The sequence below is a fragment of the Staurois parvus genome, unplaced genomic scaffold (genome assembly GCF_062004578.1).
Source record: "Staurois parvus isolate SC_StPar_1 unplaced genomic scaffold, SC_StPar_1.0 ptg000580l, whole genome shotgun sequence".
In the NCBI taxonomy this organism is placed as follows: domain Eukaryota; kingdom Metazoa; phylum Chordata; class Amphibia; order Anura; family Ranidae; genus Staurois; species Staurois parvus.
Genome location: NW_028318376.1, coordinates 5,311,189 through 5,328,157, shown reverse-complemented (window position 1 = coordinate 5,328,157; position 16,969 = coordinate 5,311,189). Strand labels below are relative to the sequence as shown.

At 38.6% G+C, this 16,969-nt stretch overlaps 1 protein-coding gene across 1 annotated transcript in view; it reads left to right on the top strand.

The window, feature by feature from the left end:
- Positions 1–553: 553 nt before the first annotated feature.
- LOC149450203 (zona pellucida-like domain-containing protein 1) overlaps positions 554–16,969 on the top strand; it is a 125,452-nt gene continuing 109,036 nt past the window's right edge. The window contains exon 1 of the mRNA XM_089692231.1: positions 554–659. Within this exon, the coding sequence (XP_089548357.1) occupies positions 554–659 (106 nt within the window). The remainder of the gene's footprint in view (positions 660–16,969) is intronic.

The window sequence follows — 16,969 nt, the reverse complement described above, 5'->3', positions numbered from 1 at the left end:
TCCAAGGAAGGGGATAAGGAAAATAGCCAAATAACCGCAGTATCAGCAAACGATGGTTCCCGTAAAGCAGAAAACATAGATTATGGGTTGAGAAGGGACTCATCAAAGTTGGGTGGGAGGAAATGCTCCACCCATGCCCAGTTTTTTTTATATGCAGTGCTTATATGTATATTTTATTTGTATGCTTTTTATTCTTACGACATGTATGTACAAGAGGCATAAAATACAGTTGCACTACATGTGCATTATTTTATATGTAGACCAGTCTTCACATACTTATCAAATATATTAGTAAATATATTATTAAAGTATACTGCCTTTTTTTAATATAGCGATGCCTAGAAATGAAATGCATTTTTATCAATTACACAGTGCTTAAAACAGTTCTTGGTAATCTATTGTATTGGTAATTACATTAGAATGTAGTAGTGTTGTAAACACAGATCAATGGAGAAACAGCTTATTGCTACTGTAATAAATTAAAGTAACCAACCATTAAATAACAATGTGGGCTGATCATTTTTGTGCTGATTATATTTTGATAGGCTTGGCCATGGAATCAATATGGTTGTTACTGTTGTTGTCAGCTTACATGATGTCAGTGGATGCACAGTTTAATGGATACAACTGCGATGCCACTCAACATAGCAGATTTCCAGGTAAGAGATGCTTGGAGGATTTGCACACAGAAAACGTGGGTTTAAAAACAGGCAACTTGTTAGGCTAAAATCATTAAATCTATTTCAAAGAAAAACACAGCATTCTACAGTCCAAAGAGATTGGATTACATTCATATGACTATAAATAATAACTATAAATAAAAAGGAAAACATCTTACATAATTATTTATTATGTTTTTAAAAAATATTTAAAATAAATTGTTCCTTATAGTCCCAAAATGATTGACAATTCAAAAGAGCTATAGTACAGGTCACTGTACTTTTTTTTACTGCACCGGCACTAACTGCAGTCTATAACTAATTTGAGGTTCAACTCTTTTTTCACCTTTGTGGATACAGCTTTAATCAACTTATAAATAGACCAATCTCTCTGATTGAACTATAGGCTACAAAAGCTCATGCACTGTGTACCAATCTACCTTTTTTCAAATGAATGTTCACTGCTCTTAGTAAATAAACTGAAACTGTGTTTACTTCAGTGATCCAATTATATGCAAGGAAAATAATTTTTTTATTTTCTTTAGGAGAGACTGTGTATTCAAAATGAACATAAATGCACCAAATTGAATCCGTGAACATTTAATTTGCAAAGTGAACAATCTCTAATTTGCTAAAATACCGTCTCTACTCTTCCAGTAAATCAACCCCATTTTTTTAAGCATGTTTTGCCAGATAACAAAAAACATTGGTTAGTTGGCTGATAATTAGTTTTTATTGCTTGTTTTTTTCAACTTTCAGTTGTGTTGTGTTGATTTTACAAGAATTGCATTGATTTTGGAAACTATGACAATAGTGAATGTTCAAGTGTATAATATTATGATGCTTATTTACATAGTGCACACTGAAAAGCATGCACTAAAAGCTTCAATCCAGAAACCCTAGTAGTAATAGACATCGAATGTGCAACACTTGGCAGTCTTTAATTAGACCTAGACTGCAAAGACAAAAAACTATTCCTTTACTGTTTTAGAGATACTTAAGTCCCTTTTGTTGGAGATGCAAAGCTGAATCAGATTCTCATCTAAACGTGAGGTGTTATTGTGAATATATATATATATATATATATATATATATATATATATATATATATATATATAATTATTAGTGAAAAATGATACTGAAAAATGATACTTTTTATAGCAATATTACAATGGGGTCTAATATAAAGTTTTCACCTTAAAATGTTTTACTGAACTTGGATTTCAATGCATGAGCTAAGGTTCAAAAAGTGCACACTTTAACCTTTTATCTGTGTCCTTATAAGATTTGAATTTCAAGGTATTAGAATCATAATAAATCTCCTTCACTGAGGAAAAGAATTGCAGAGGTTGATAATGTCTGCTATTTGTAAAAGAAACATAGAACATTGTAGAAAATTCTATTAAACTTGGCTAGACTGGCAAAAATGTATGATACTGCAATATACACTACAGAATGTATTTGTAATTTATTATTATTATATTGCACCTTTAATAATGGGTTTGTGATCCTTGGTTATTACTAAAGAACATAATTACAAACCCTCTAATCTATATGATAAACATCTACAACCCATTTTAATTTCCATTCTTAATGCTACTATAAAATCTTCAGCTCCTTATCATTAGTAGCACACAATCACTCATATTTAATATAATATTTAAAGAATGTAGGTCTGAATTTATGTTATTATTGCCAATTTGCATAATATTGACTTAATATCATTCTATGTTAAAGTTATTAGTTAATAAAAACATAATGTATATTAAAATAGAATACATTCAGAAAGGAATACACCTTTGTGGGGAATAGTGATGGGAGGTTGGTTGAACAAGGAAATATAAGAATAAAATGGTGTGGGAGATGAATAAAGGTAGTAAAGAGAAGTAGAAAAAAAAGGGAAGATGGAAACGAAGTAACCAATCCCCAACCCTCATGTGTGACCACCACAAGGCTAGTGGGGGAAGGTTAATGTTGTTATCTTGGAAGTCTTGTCTCTTGGATGTTAACAAACAAACCAAAATAGCAATACCTTCAGAAATGTGTCCTAAAGAGTCCCTCTGGTATTTTATGTATGTTCCATTGATTTAAATTTTCAGGAAGAATAGGTTTTCCAAACAATCCCTTGTCACCATAATAATATCTCTGAGAAAAGTCAGTTTTTATTTGTGGAGGTCCAAGACCCGTCTGTTTTTAAATAATCTTCATGAGTGCATTCAAATGCTGTGAACTGAGAGTAATTACATTGACATACTCTTACTAATAATTGTTCTATGAGGTAAGTGAACTAAATGTGGCACCTTGTTTGTTAGAATCTAAGAAGGTACTGGAATATTTGAGATGACATATTCAGTAAGATGCCAACAAAATAGGAATTAAAGTGTTGGAGAGTAAATATTTAGCTATCCTTGCAATATTAAGTACCAACAAAATAGCATTGTGTAGATGTTCTCTAAGACAAGCACAATAAAAGAACTTTTGGCTGTGGCGGTTGAAATGGTAGCCCAAACCACTGCTAAATTTTGGTTCTGTCCTCCTCTGTTAATGTATTTTTCAGTTATTCCCATTTCAACTTGCATTGAATTTAGCTTCTAAATAGGAAGAATTGAGGAGTGAGGTAAACCCTCAAGAATGGGCATTGTTATTGCACCTGTGCTCAATATCTGCCATGATTAGAAAGATGGATCTGGCCAGAACCGGAAAATGTTTTAGCTGTAGATAGCAAACAAATTCAGAGCTAGGTGCAAGGTTAGATTCCTGAAAGGATTCAATTGAAATTAAGTGGTGTATTAACATTCTGGGTGAATGACCATTATCATCAGGTTTATTTTGTGTATGATGTTTCTTTTTTAGCTGCTTTCTATTTTCCGCATTTAGTGGTATACAGCATTCATTCAATTACATGCTTAAGAGATGCTTTTAATCTGTACGTGGTGTTACGGAATAGTAGGATTATCATGGACAGCATCAGCAACTCTGTGTTGAAAAAGGTGGAGTAGACTGCACTTTAAAAATTATACACAGCATGCAGTTTTCATTAAAAAAAAAAACCCTATTAAATTGTATACATTTCACAGAAGAAAAGGAAGGCGTATTGTACAAACCCCATACACCTCAGTTAAATTAGTCTGCATTTAAAAAATGACACACAGCATGCCCTTTACCTAAAACCTCCTATTTGATAAACTCACTCCTTTTGAAAAGGAGTGTAATGAGGATCCATCCAGGAAATGTGATCTGATCTGATCTGTGAAATATACAAAATACAATATACTATTCAAGAGTATCCCTTCCTGGAACATCGTTATATGAGGAAATAGGAGAGGACACTGGGACATGAATTACCTTTAGAATCCTGATGGATGCTATAGTACATGCCCACGGGAACTCTATATGCACAACATATAAGAAAAATCAACATAAATTTTAATGCATTTGTATAACACACAATTCTATATACACCAAAAGAAGCAATCTATGATGGAGATGTAACTCTGTTCCTAAATTCATATCATATCATGTACTCCTGCCCTGTCATCCATCCCTTTGGAAATAAATCAATGTACTACTCTCCAAGCTGGCAGAATCCTCAAAAACTGTGGACCTATTAACATACTCTCTGGGATTCCTAATGGAAAGTGGAAACAGACCCCCCCCCTCCATATATGACTTACTAAACTGAATCAAGGACATATGATTAATGGAAAAATCCATACACAACATGCTGAGTAAATGTACAGTGGTATAGAGAATATGGGACACTTATGTGATACAAAACAAGCAATGACTTAAATTTAAGCTTAACTGCATCTGCATGCACTGGAATGCTCGGCCCTTACCATGCCCATCTCTCATTTCCCTATAGAACTTTCCTCTCTACAACCAACCTTAGCAAGTTTATAGAAGTATTACCTGTCCTATTTATACTAACTATATGATGTTGGGAATCTCATGATGCCTCTAAGCTGCCACAACTACAGAAGTGGACACCTTAACAGGCAATTGGAATAGTAGAAAAGAAGGAGCGCCTGATGTCCAAAAGAATGCACTTTTGATGTTAGATTAGGAGACATTTATTCAGAGTAACAACAAGTACATCAAGCCTTGGGTCGGGCATGTGCCCTCAAATAGACGTGTTTGTGTATGTGTTTATATTTGTGTGTGTATATTTCACAGCAAAAAAGGAAGTCATATTGTACAGACTCCATAGACAGTATTTAAACACTTGGAGTAGTTACATAAGGACACACACCATGTAGCTTTTCAGGATAAACATCCACACTGTACATTTTAGAGAAAAAAGGATTAGTGTACAGACTCCAAAAAACAGTATTAAACAATTTGTTATGGGTCACATTCCTGAAATTATATACTGGATACATGAGAACAAAAGATATCTGATCAGCTGCACTCCAAACAATCCACTTTATTGAACCAAGATAAAACCAATACAGACAGTGGAAATACAGTGGGGGACTGGCAGGTAAACAAGTTTTACGCTAAAGACAGTGCTTATTTATTACCCCACACGTGCTGGGCTAGCAACTACAGGAGGAGTTGTGCTTGGAGAGAAGGAGTCCCTCTATCTTGAGCAGCGGTAAACATTTACATACTGGATATAGTTTTTAGCAAAAAAGTCCACATTATAACATATATACATATATATATATATATATATATATATATATATATATATACCAGGAAAATAAATGGATATTGTACGTACTCAATAAACAGTATTTTAAACACTTAGGGTAGACTGAGTTTTCAAAAGGACACATGGCATGTGTATTTTTCAGGACAGAAATCCACAATAAAGTGTGTATATTTAGCAGAAAAAGGAAGAAATATTGTGCGCACTCCAAAAACAGTATTTATGCACTTGAAGGCTGCTTTGAACAGGAGGAGCACCAGTTTGCTGTACGTCACATTTTTAAAATGACAGTATTCAACGTTTCAGCTCAATAATCCAGAACAAATGTATATATTATTCACAGAAAAAAATGAAGGAATATTGTACAGACTCCATAAACAGTATTTAAGCACTTTGATGCAGGTTGCTTTAACCACTAGCCTACAGGGCACTTATACCCCCTTCCTGCCCAGGCCAATTTCTAGCTTTCAGCGCTGTTGCACTTTGAGTGACAATTGCGCGCTCATGCAACACTGTACCCATATTAAATTTTTATAATTTTTTTGTGACAGATAGAGTTTTATTTTGGTGGTATTTAATCACCTCTGGATTTTTTATTTTTTCTTAAAGAAACCAAAAACCACTGAAAATTTTGAAAAAAAAAGTTTTTTCTTAGTTTTTGTTGTAAAATTTTGTAAATAAGTGATTTTTCTCCTTCACTGATATGCGCTAATGAGGCTGCACTGATGAGCACTGATAGGCTGCACTGATGGACACTGATAGGTGGCACTGATGGGCACTGATGAGGAGACACTGGTAGGTGGCACTGATGGGCATTGACAGGCATCACTGATGGGCACTGAAAGGCAGCACTCATATATGGCACTGATAGGCTGCACTGACTGTCACTAATAGGCGGCACTGACTGGCACTGTTAGGTGGCACTGACTGGCACTGTTAGGTGGCACTGATAGGCAGCAATGACGGGTACTGATAGGCGGCACTGATGCACACTGATAGGTGGCACTGACTGGCACTGATAGTCAGCACTGATAGGTGGCACTGATTGGCAGCACTGATAGGTGGCACTGACTGGCATTGATAGGTGGCACTGATGGCTGACACTGAAAGGCAGCTCAGATGGGCACTGATATGTGACATTGATGTGCACTGGTAGGCACTGAAATGTGGCACTGACAGGTGGCATGGATGAGCACGGACAGCTGGCACTGATGGCCACTGACAGGTGGCACTGCTGGGGCTACACAGATCATCAGGGCACACTGATCATCAGTGCCCTGATGATCAGTGTACATGTCCCCTCTGAGGGATGCCGATTACCAGCTCTCCTCTCCTCTCGAGCGTGACAGCTCTAGAGGAGAGAAATGCCGATAACCGACATTTCCCTATTTACATGTGATCAGCTGTGATTGGACACAGCTGATCACATGACCGAGCTAACATCTTCGGCTCTTTCCATTGATTGGTGATTTGCTGTGTCCGAGGGACAGAGTGCACCACCGATCGCCGCGCTGCGTGCTCCCGGAGCGGCACCTGCATGGTTAGAATGGGAGGACGTCATATGGTGTCCTCCAAGAACAAGAGAACCGCCTTGCATCTGTCATTTTACTATATGGTGGGTGGGAGGCGGTTAAACATGAGGGACACAAGTCAGCTTTTAACCCTTTTGCTGCCAGAACTGTTTTTGCATTTTTTGCACGCAATTAAAAAATTATTTTAGACCTGAAGTTTACAAAAAATCCCATTACATTATATATTTTATAAAATAATAAATAATAATAAGAGAATAAAATAGAGGTAGCACCAATTTTTTCCTATCACACAATATTGCACCGAGTAAATAGATACCCAACATGTCAAACCTTAATTTGTGTGCGCCCGAAATGGCAACAAACTTCAATACATTTTCTACAGACAGTGCTTCAAAATCCCCTACAGGTGATCGGTTTAGTGTTATGGAGGAGGTCTTGTGCTAGAACTATTGCTCTCACTCCAGTGTGTGAAAATCTGCTAGTCCCTCCAATATTTTTGATTGTTGAAGCGGTGTAAAACCTCCAAACTAGGAGACTCCAAACTGGTCTTAATTTTCCCCAGTATCATACGATATGAACTGTCTGTATTTTATTTTTAGTTTGGCACATTCGTTGTGGCACAATGTAAAAATGGTGTATTTTAGAATTACCTGAATTTGGTGTATGACTCGCTGTCAGTACCAAAAGCATCACAAATGCTTCATGAATTTGGTGCAATACATTAACCACTTCAATAGCAGGCACTTTTATCCCCTTCCTGCCAAGGCCAATTTTCAGCTTTCAGCATTGTTGCACTTTGAATGACAATTTCAAAACGGTACCCATAACATTTTTTTTATCATCTTTTTCACGCAAGTAGAGCCTTATTTTGGTGGCATTTATTCACCACTGAGTTTTTTATTTTTTGATAAACAAAAAAAAAAAAAACTTTTTCATGGTTTTCTTCATTTCTGTTATAAATTTATAAATTGCAAATAAATAACCTTCTTCATAAATTTAGATCAAAATGTATTCTGCTACATTTCTTTGATGAAAATAACCCAAATCAGTGTATATTATTTTGTCTGTAGAAAAGTTATAGAGTCCACAAACTATGGTATATATATATCTGACAATCGATCAATCCTGATGCACTGGTGGCCAATCTAATTTCTTCAGGCCAGAAAATGCCAGGATAGTACAAATTCCCCCAAAATGGCCTATTTTTAAAAAATAGACAGTCCAAGATATTTAGTAGGAGGCATGGCGAGTTTTATGAAGTTGTAATTTTTTTGTCACAATTGTTTTTTTTTTTGCATATTGTCACCAGTCCAGTACTGTGTTATCATATAACTGGTGTTATCAGAAACACTGATTGGTGACAGTATGTAAAAAAAAAAAAAAAAAATTATTTTTTTTTATTTTTTCTTTTGGTCTTTTTTTATTTTTTATTACATTTGTTTTGTGTTTTTTTTCAACACACTGTGACCAGAGCAATGCCATGTATATTTTGGCCAGGATTTTTTTTAAATGCATTTTTTAAATTAATATCAGTGGGACAGTGATCTGTGAAAAATCATGACGTTTGTTATTTATTTTCTTAAATCTGCCTTTACAACCACTTTAAACAATATTATTAAGAGCATCTACCTTTTTCCAAACATTTAAAAAATAGGTCATAAAATGTACACACTGCTTTGCAGTTATTTTTCTTCTAGCTTTTCATCTATCTTTTAAGCTGTCACAAATGCTTGTTTAATTATATCAAAAGTGAAATATTTTTTACATGTATTTAATATATGTGTGCTTTTGAACTCCTTATTTCATCTTGCTCTGGGCTTTTCATCTGGATGATTCAGTTTATGCCAATAAAATTGTGATAATTTACTGAAGAAGTTGATAGGAAATATGGAATTACTTTCTTCCAAAAAAATGAGCTGTTACAACTGAAATGCATTTTATCAACATATATGTTTTTTTAAAAACAAGCATAAAGTTTTATCTTTAAAATATAATCTGAACAAAGGGAATCTCAGTCTACAATACAAGAACAAATAAGAATACACACAGAAACTGTTATTCATATGTTAAATACACAATGAACCTGGAGAAAACCATTAACAAGTGAGTGATGACTCCTATTTCAGCCTGAAACAAAGTGGAATTTACACAAGCAACTATGAGACCAGGCACTTGGGTGGGCCTCTGTTTATGCAGAACATTTGTCTGTATGACAGCGTCAACATGGGGTATCCAGATCTGGTAAATCATTAAGACTATTTCATTTTAGAGTTAAATCTTTTATTTTTACGAAGGTTATGAATTAGGGCTTAGAACTGTTCCTGTTTTAAGAATGCTTTTTCACTTTTTCCCGAATTGAATTAACATAAACTTTATCATGATATTAATGTTATCATAATAGCATCATTAATTAACTAGAAGTGACCCATTATACATATTTATGGGAGATGTTGGTAAAGGTGATTATTTCATTTACTGAAGGAATAAAGTCATAAAAGAAATAGAAAAAATGACAATTAGAATCCAGGATCTTCTTTGTATTGAGATATATCCTTGCTCTGATGACTTTTAAATGGGCAATTTAAATGCTACTGTCTTGAGCTGCCCAATGTATCCTGATGCTCAGAGATATGTGAATACCAGGTGAATTGTCCAGAACCAAGACATACTCAAAGCACAACTTAATCCACAGCCACATCTTTTACATTTCAATTAGTCCCCAGCAGTTTTAGCTATAAAATATTACCTATAATATTATTTTTATGATCCACTGAAAACTGTCAGCTAAAATGCAGCAAGCAACCATAAGCTCTGTTTTTCCAAAGGAAGTGTCTTCTCTTCTTGGTAGCTTCACATGTCTATGATCCTGTGCATGCACTGTACAGCTTGCTAACATCATGTCAAACTTACTACCTGCCTTATGAAATCACTGCTAAGTAACAGGATGGTAATTTCCTTGCACCTTGCTTTTGGCTCACTATACTTGTAGACTTTTTTGCAGAGTAGAACCCGTTTGTTAAAAAAAAAAAAGCAGCTGATATTTGGCAATGACTGGCCAACATTTTGCCATGTGAAGTATTCTGCAGCAGATCCCCTATGCTCCTGTGACTTGTCCAGTGAGGAATTCAGTCACTAGCTGAATACTTTCCACAACAAAGCTCTGTCAACCTTAGTATGAGATGGGTAACTGTACCCCCCCTGCTATGTTTATACCTGTCCACATGACCTTACATATTTAGGAGTGCTTTGGGAGGATAGCTCTTAGAAAAGGTATTCCCTTAACCCCGAGCCAGCCCACCAGTGTGTGTGGGTAATAAATAAATAAAGATGTTAAAGTGTATGTTACCCCAATATTTCACATTTCTTATACTTTTTGTGTCTTTTTTAATATGTAGTTGTATTAAAAAAGTATTCTGTTCTTTCTGCATTGCTTCCTGTGTAAAATACCTGGTGATCCTGCCAGTCCCCCTACTTTTCTATTTCAAACTTACCAAACCAGGGCATGGACACTCTTTCATCCCAGCATTAGCAGTTGGCTTCTTTGCATTCTACTTGGGAGCCCAGGCTGCTCGCATTCTAGTGGTCAGAGTTCTCTCTCCAGCTCCTCACTAGGAAGATCAGTGTACTACTGTTTCTCTGCCTCCTGCTGACAGCTTCCCCCCTGCACAGCATTTCCCTGGAAAGATCAGTGTACTTCTGTTTCTCTGCCTCCTGCTAACATGACCCTCTGCCCAATTCTCACAGTGTATTTCTGTCTCTACATTTTACACTGGCCTGTGCCTGTGCTTCATTCAAGCTCCTGCTGCCATGCCCCCCCATCATCAGAAGGATTCTCCACCCCCACCTCTCTGAGCTCTTTATACAATTAAGAACTGAAGTCATGTGATTGCTTATGTATATAAATAAATACATAAATAAATATATATTATATATATATATAAAATATTGTATATATATATATATATATATACAAATAGCTATTTGCCTTACATTTCTGTTGTTTTATACATTTTTTATTTTAGCACCAAAAAAAGATTACAATGCAGAAACATAATCTCAACCACAGACACAGGCATTGTGACGAAACAAGATAATGTTGTTACACACAATGTACAGTATATGACAGTCATGCACATAGGAATTTATAATGATAAACTGCATCATAATATTGCATAGTTTGAAAATGTATGGCAAAGTTTGCTATATAAAAAAAGGGGAGGGAAATAGCAGTAGATAGAGTGGTGAATGGAAATAAGGTACTGCCCTCAAGATAGAATGTCAAGTTACTCTATAAAGGTTGGCAGGGCAAGATCTGGTAAATACTATAGGGGGTATGGGAATGGATAGATAAAGAGTATTCCTCTCGACAGACTGGTACTGGGGTAGGGGGCAATGAGTGAAAAAAAGAAAATATGGGGAGAGGAGGTTCAATTATTCCAATGGCGTATAGGATTTGTAGTCATCTGTAGCTTTTAATTCAAGGCAGTAATGCCAGATATTGAAAATTTACTGGCGGTATCAATAAGGGAACTGACAAGGTCTTCCATAAGCATGAAATAATTTATTTGTCAAACCTTTGTTTTACTATAGATGAAGTGGGCTGTTTCCAAAGTTCAGAAATACATGCACGAGGTACATTCACCATATAATTCAAGAGAGAATTTTTGTATCTTCTGGCATTTTATTGTGGTGTAGCAGAAAAATTTGGAAGATTTGGGCACTAGGTGGTCTGGAAATGTCTGTACAATAGTATGAACCTGGTGGCAAAAGTGATCAAGTTTTGGGTAGTACCTAATAATATGAAGGATATCTCTAATGTTGTTCCCTCATCTCCAACAGTGAGCTGAAGTGATTGGGAAGAAATAGTGAAGTATCTTGGCTGTCTGTTCTCATCACGTTAAGGTCTTATACCCAGATTCGGTATTTATTACTGATATGATTTAATAGAAAGGAAGAAAATCTACATTTTTCCCAAGGTTTCAGGGTGAAAGTCAGACTGAGCTGTTTTTCCCAGTGTTCCAAGAAAGATGGGGGAAAGGTAAATTCTTCTTGCTGAAGCAGTTTGCAGAAGAAATATACATAAAATGTATCTGGCTGTGCAAGATTAAGAGCATTCCCTTTCAAAAGAGCTTAAAGGGCACCCAAACATGGCTACTGAGGGAAGTGAAGACAAGAAATGTAAGAGCTAATCTTATTCTTGTTTATGCATCTTATTTTGTTTCTGTTTGACTTACTTTACATGTTGCTGCTAATACTCCTTGAAACCCTAATAAAACATGGAACAAAAAATAAATTTAAGAGCTGCCATTATCTCTATGGTCCCAAGGAACTGGCTTTAGGGATAGTACCAAGGGAGGCTAAAGTGATCAAAGTACTAAGAAGAAAGGGTCCTGAATGCCTGGGAAAAAAAAACATAATTTCCCATAATGGGAAGTAGCAGAGATAATGTAGGTGATGTCTTTTTTGCTAAGGATCGATTTACTCAGAGAACATGCAGGATTAAACTTAATATTTCTTGACAATGTCAGATCACACCAAGACAATGCAGCCAGGAGAGTAGATGTGAATGATTGTTCAATGTTATTTTACTTTCACTTTCAATGTTAATAGTAAACAAAACAAATGGAGAGAGTAAATCTACCTAATGGAGGCATATACAACAATAAAAAAACTGACAGGTGTTCTAATCCCTCTCTACCCTATCCAAAACTAAAAAGTTTTGCCTTTAGTTACACTTAAGCTAATATTTGCTTTTCCAGGTTCCAACTATGTACGAAGGTTTCCCATGACATTCGATTCAGTGTCAGGTTAGAGGAACAAGGAACATAATCCTCCCTCCTCAATGCTTTACTTGATCACTGTCAGATTTTCCATGCTGGGCATAGTTTTATGAGCTCATAGAACCCTAAGTTCAAATATGGGAAGCGATGTTACATCATTGGTATTATCTGGATGAAGTCTAAATATAGGCAATGGTATCATGGGAACCTCCATCCCAGAGTTCCTTGTGCACATAAATTCATGCCTAATGCTTAATGCAGAAAACCCAGCATTGTTCAAATGGTACTTTAAGCAGTGAGAAAAGAGCACTATGTTCCTTTCTCCTCTGCCCTGCCAGCACTGGATCAGATACTATGGGACATCTTTGAACATTGCTGGAACCTGGAATAATAAATATTAGTCAAAATAGAATAAGGGGTGCTCGTGAGCAGCATCCATTATAGCTGCTCGGTAGGTGCACTCCTCACCCACTGGACACATTGGCCGAACCTCCTCTCCCCTGGATTGCTCTCTTCCACCAAACCAATGGGCAAAAAAATGGGGAGCACCCATGCCTCAGGCATGTCCTGCCGAGACGGATGCTGCATCTGAAGCACCGGCCCCAATTTTAGATTCCCCACTACCGCTACCCATGGGTGAATTGGACCCCGCTGACGAAGCGGACTTCACATCAAAGGCGCCCCTGCAGTCCCCCACCCTGGCTCTGAGGGATGCTGAACTCCTGGATTGCTTCAAGTCCATGCTGCAGACAGAAATGTCCTCCACTACTTCCAAGCTGGCAGAACATCTCTCATGAGAAATTAGGGAGCTGGCAACTCGGACAAATGATTTTGAGGATAAATATGGCCACAGTCATTGAATTTCATGAACAGGATCTGTTCCAACCTCAAGAAAGAATTGGCGGACATGCTGCTGTGGCTTGAAGATTTCAAGAACTGTTCCTGTCGTGGCAACTTATGCTTAAGGGGTATCCCAGAAACCCTTATGGATCTTACCTCAACCGTTACTGCCATGTTCCAGGAGCTGACTTCCGCTATTCCCATTGACCGGCTCGAATTTGACCGCATTCACCATGCATTGGGTCCAAGATGACTGAAGGGGCTCCCAAGTGACATTATCATCAAATGAACCTAATATCACACTAAGAAGACCATCCTCTTGGTGGCCAGGAACAACCCAGACCTCATCACTCTCCAGAAACATTGCCAGTTGAAGCTCTTCACTTCGGTCCTGGCGAATCATAGAATCAAATACGCATAAGGCTTTCCATTCCACCCTACCTTCGCCTACCAGGGCCACAGCCATTCTGTTGCCACACCGGAGGAGGCCCATGCTCTCCTGGAATCCCTAAACCTTCTTCCGCTAGGACATTCTTCTGGATCTCCAGCGGAGCCGCTTCCTCTGGGCCGCCTCTGGGAGAAGACATACAGAAGGAAGAGGGCCCTCCCTTGGACCCCTCTACGATCCAGTTCATCATGGTCTTCTACGGGTTGAAGTATCCAGGACTTCCTCCATTTTGTTTCACCATTGAATCCTTTTGATGGGACCGTGAGTTTGGCCTTTTAGGCATTCCCAGTTTGATAGTGTTCCATGACTGGGCACTACCCGCCCGGCTCCCTTTGGGTTCCGTTGTAGGGTGGGGGGGTCACCTCCTGGACTTGAGGACTATACCTTTTTGCCATTGTAGAATGCTATGGGTCCCTGCGCCATTGGTTGGGTTCCTGTTAGCGGGTTGATGTTTCTGATGTATCCATTTGCAGCCATGTGTCCTGTGGTAGAGCTATCCCCAACAGGTATCCTTTGAGTGTAGGATGCACTTCACCATTGGTGTGATACGATTGTGCTCTTGTACATATTTTCTATGTCTTTCTCCTCTTTTCCTTTCTTGTTCTCCTTCCATTTTTGGTTTTTCCGCTCTTGTCTTATGCAACCCTGCCAACTGTCTTTGGGAATGGAAAGTGCTGGCCGACTTATGCCTTTTTCTGCTGAGCGGATTCTGATGATTTTGCCATGGCTTCACCCCTTTTGAAAGTACATTCACAAAATATCCAAGGCTTTAATTCACCTTAGAAAAGGTCTAAAGTTTTCCATAACCTCAAATTGCAACAGATTGACATGGAATGTTTGCAGGACACCAGATTTTCCCAGTCCTCCGCCCCACGGTATCTTTCTCCTTATTATCCCACTTTCTACATGGCATCAGCTCCTGAGAAACGATGGGGTGTTCTGATAGCTTTTAAATGTAATCTCCTCTTCATCTGTGTTCAGAATATAGCGGACCCCACGGGTAGGTACTTGCTCCTTCAGGGCACCCTCTGGGACCAGGAGGTCACTTTTGTCCCCTATTATGCCCCCAATCACTTTCAGCATAAATTTTTCTCACATCTTTGCACCATCATTTCCCGACACTCCAAGGGTCTTCTCTTTCTTTTGGGGGATTCAAATGTTACATTGGATTCTGCTCTAGATAGTCTGTATGCCCAGGGGGCGTCCCCTTCTCGCGACTTAGTGTTGGGGGAACGTATGAGTTCTCTTTTGCAGACTGCGGGGCTGGTGGACGTTTGGCAGAAACTTCACCCAGCTGAGCAGGACTTCACGTTCTACTCAAATCCCCATAACAGTTTCTGCAGAATTGACCACATATTTATGCATGTCCAACAACTTCTCATAGTCAGGGGAATATCTATCCCTTCCTCGCCCTGGTCAGAGCACTGGCGCATTAACAAATCTTTATTGACCACTCAGATTACCTGCCTACAAAAAGAATCCTTCATACGAGAACTCGGGATCTGTTTCTTTGGCAGTGCCCCTGTGGGAGGCACATAAAGCCATGGTGTGGGGCCATATCATACAGCTAGCTGCGGCCTGGAAGCAGAAGCAGGAGCATCTTCTTTCAGACCTTCATTCTCTGCTAGCATCTGTGGATGCTCGTTGGAAGTTGCACCCATCCACGTCCCAGAAAAGGGATGCTCTGGCTGCAGAATTGGACCTGCTTGCTTTTTCGGAGGTTGAACGGGCCTTGTGTTGGACCAAACATAAATTTTATACTTGTGCTAATAAGCTGGGCCCAATGCTGGCTAGGAAACTAAACTCTGTGGAGAGGCCCCACACATTGGTTTGGTTACAACTCCCTGTGGGGGGCTGCACTTCCAACCCCCAGCAGATCATTTCATGTTTCTCTTACTTCCTTTCAGACCTATACACCAAGCTGGATGCCTTCCCTGTAGCTCGGGCAGAAGCGTTCTTCCAAGATCTACGACTTCCTGGATTGTCCAAAGCAGCGCATGTAGCCCTCAATGCCTGTGTAACCACATCAGAAGTACTTCAAGCTATCAAATCTTTACGATCCACCGGGCCCTGACAGCTTTTCAGGCCTCTATTATAAGAAATTTGCGACCCTGCTGGCACCCTTTTGGCTGGTTACTTCAATTAATTCTAACAGGGTTCTTTGCCCTCTTTAGACGTGCTCAGAGTTCTTCTTAATGAATATCTGAAGATACTGAGCAAGATTCTCAGCCTTTGTGTCAATAAATATTTGCGTAATTTGATCCACAGGGACCAAGTAGGTTTCGTCCCCGGGAGACAGGCGGATGTTAACGTTCGTAAGGTGGTCTACCTTATACATCTTCTGCAGCAGTGGAAAATCCTGGGATTCCTACTGTTGCAAGACATATTTAAAAAGCTTTTGATTCCCTATCCTGGGAATACCTTTGGTTTGTGCTGTCCCATTGGGGCTTTGGGGATTCTATTCTTTCTTGGATTCAGGCTCTGTACTCTTCCCCCTCGGCTTCGGTTAAGTATGCAGGATATTTCTCGGATCCTTTTCCTATTTGTCGAGGGACAAGACAGGGATGCCCCCTGTCCCTGGTGCTCAAGCCACTGGCTATAGCACTTAGGGCTGATTGTAATATATCAGGGTTTCTATACACGGGACAGGAGTTTAAGTTGAACCTCTTTGTGGATAATGTCCTCCTGACTCTCACAATCCCTTGACGACGCTCCCAAATTTGCAACAGGTCCTTACGCGGTTCTCTTTGATTTCAGGCCTCTGTATTAATCTGGATAAGACTGTTGCCCTCAATATTACTTTGGCCTCAGATTTGGTTTTGTGGGCTTCCTCTTCCCTGAAATACCTGGGCATTCGCCTGACCCCTACCTTGTATCATTTTTGCACCCTCCCAGTGTGGGTTCCTCCTCATTTTCTCTGGTTGATTCAGGCGAGGATTATGCACTTCATCTGAGCCAATAGATGCCCCAGAGTCTCCAGAAATACACTTTTTGTCCATAAACTCCAGGGAGGTCTCGGGGTGCCTAATGTAGCTAAGTATTACCAGTCAAGCCAG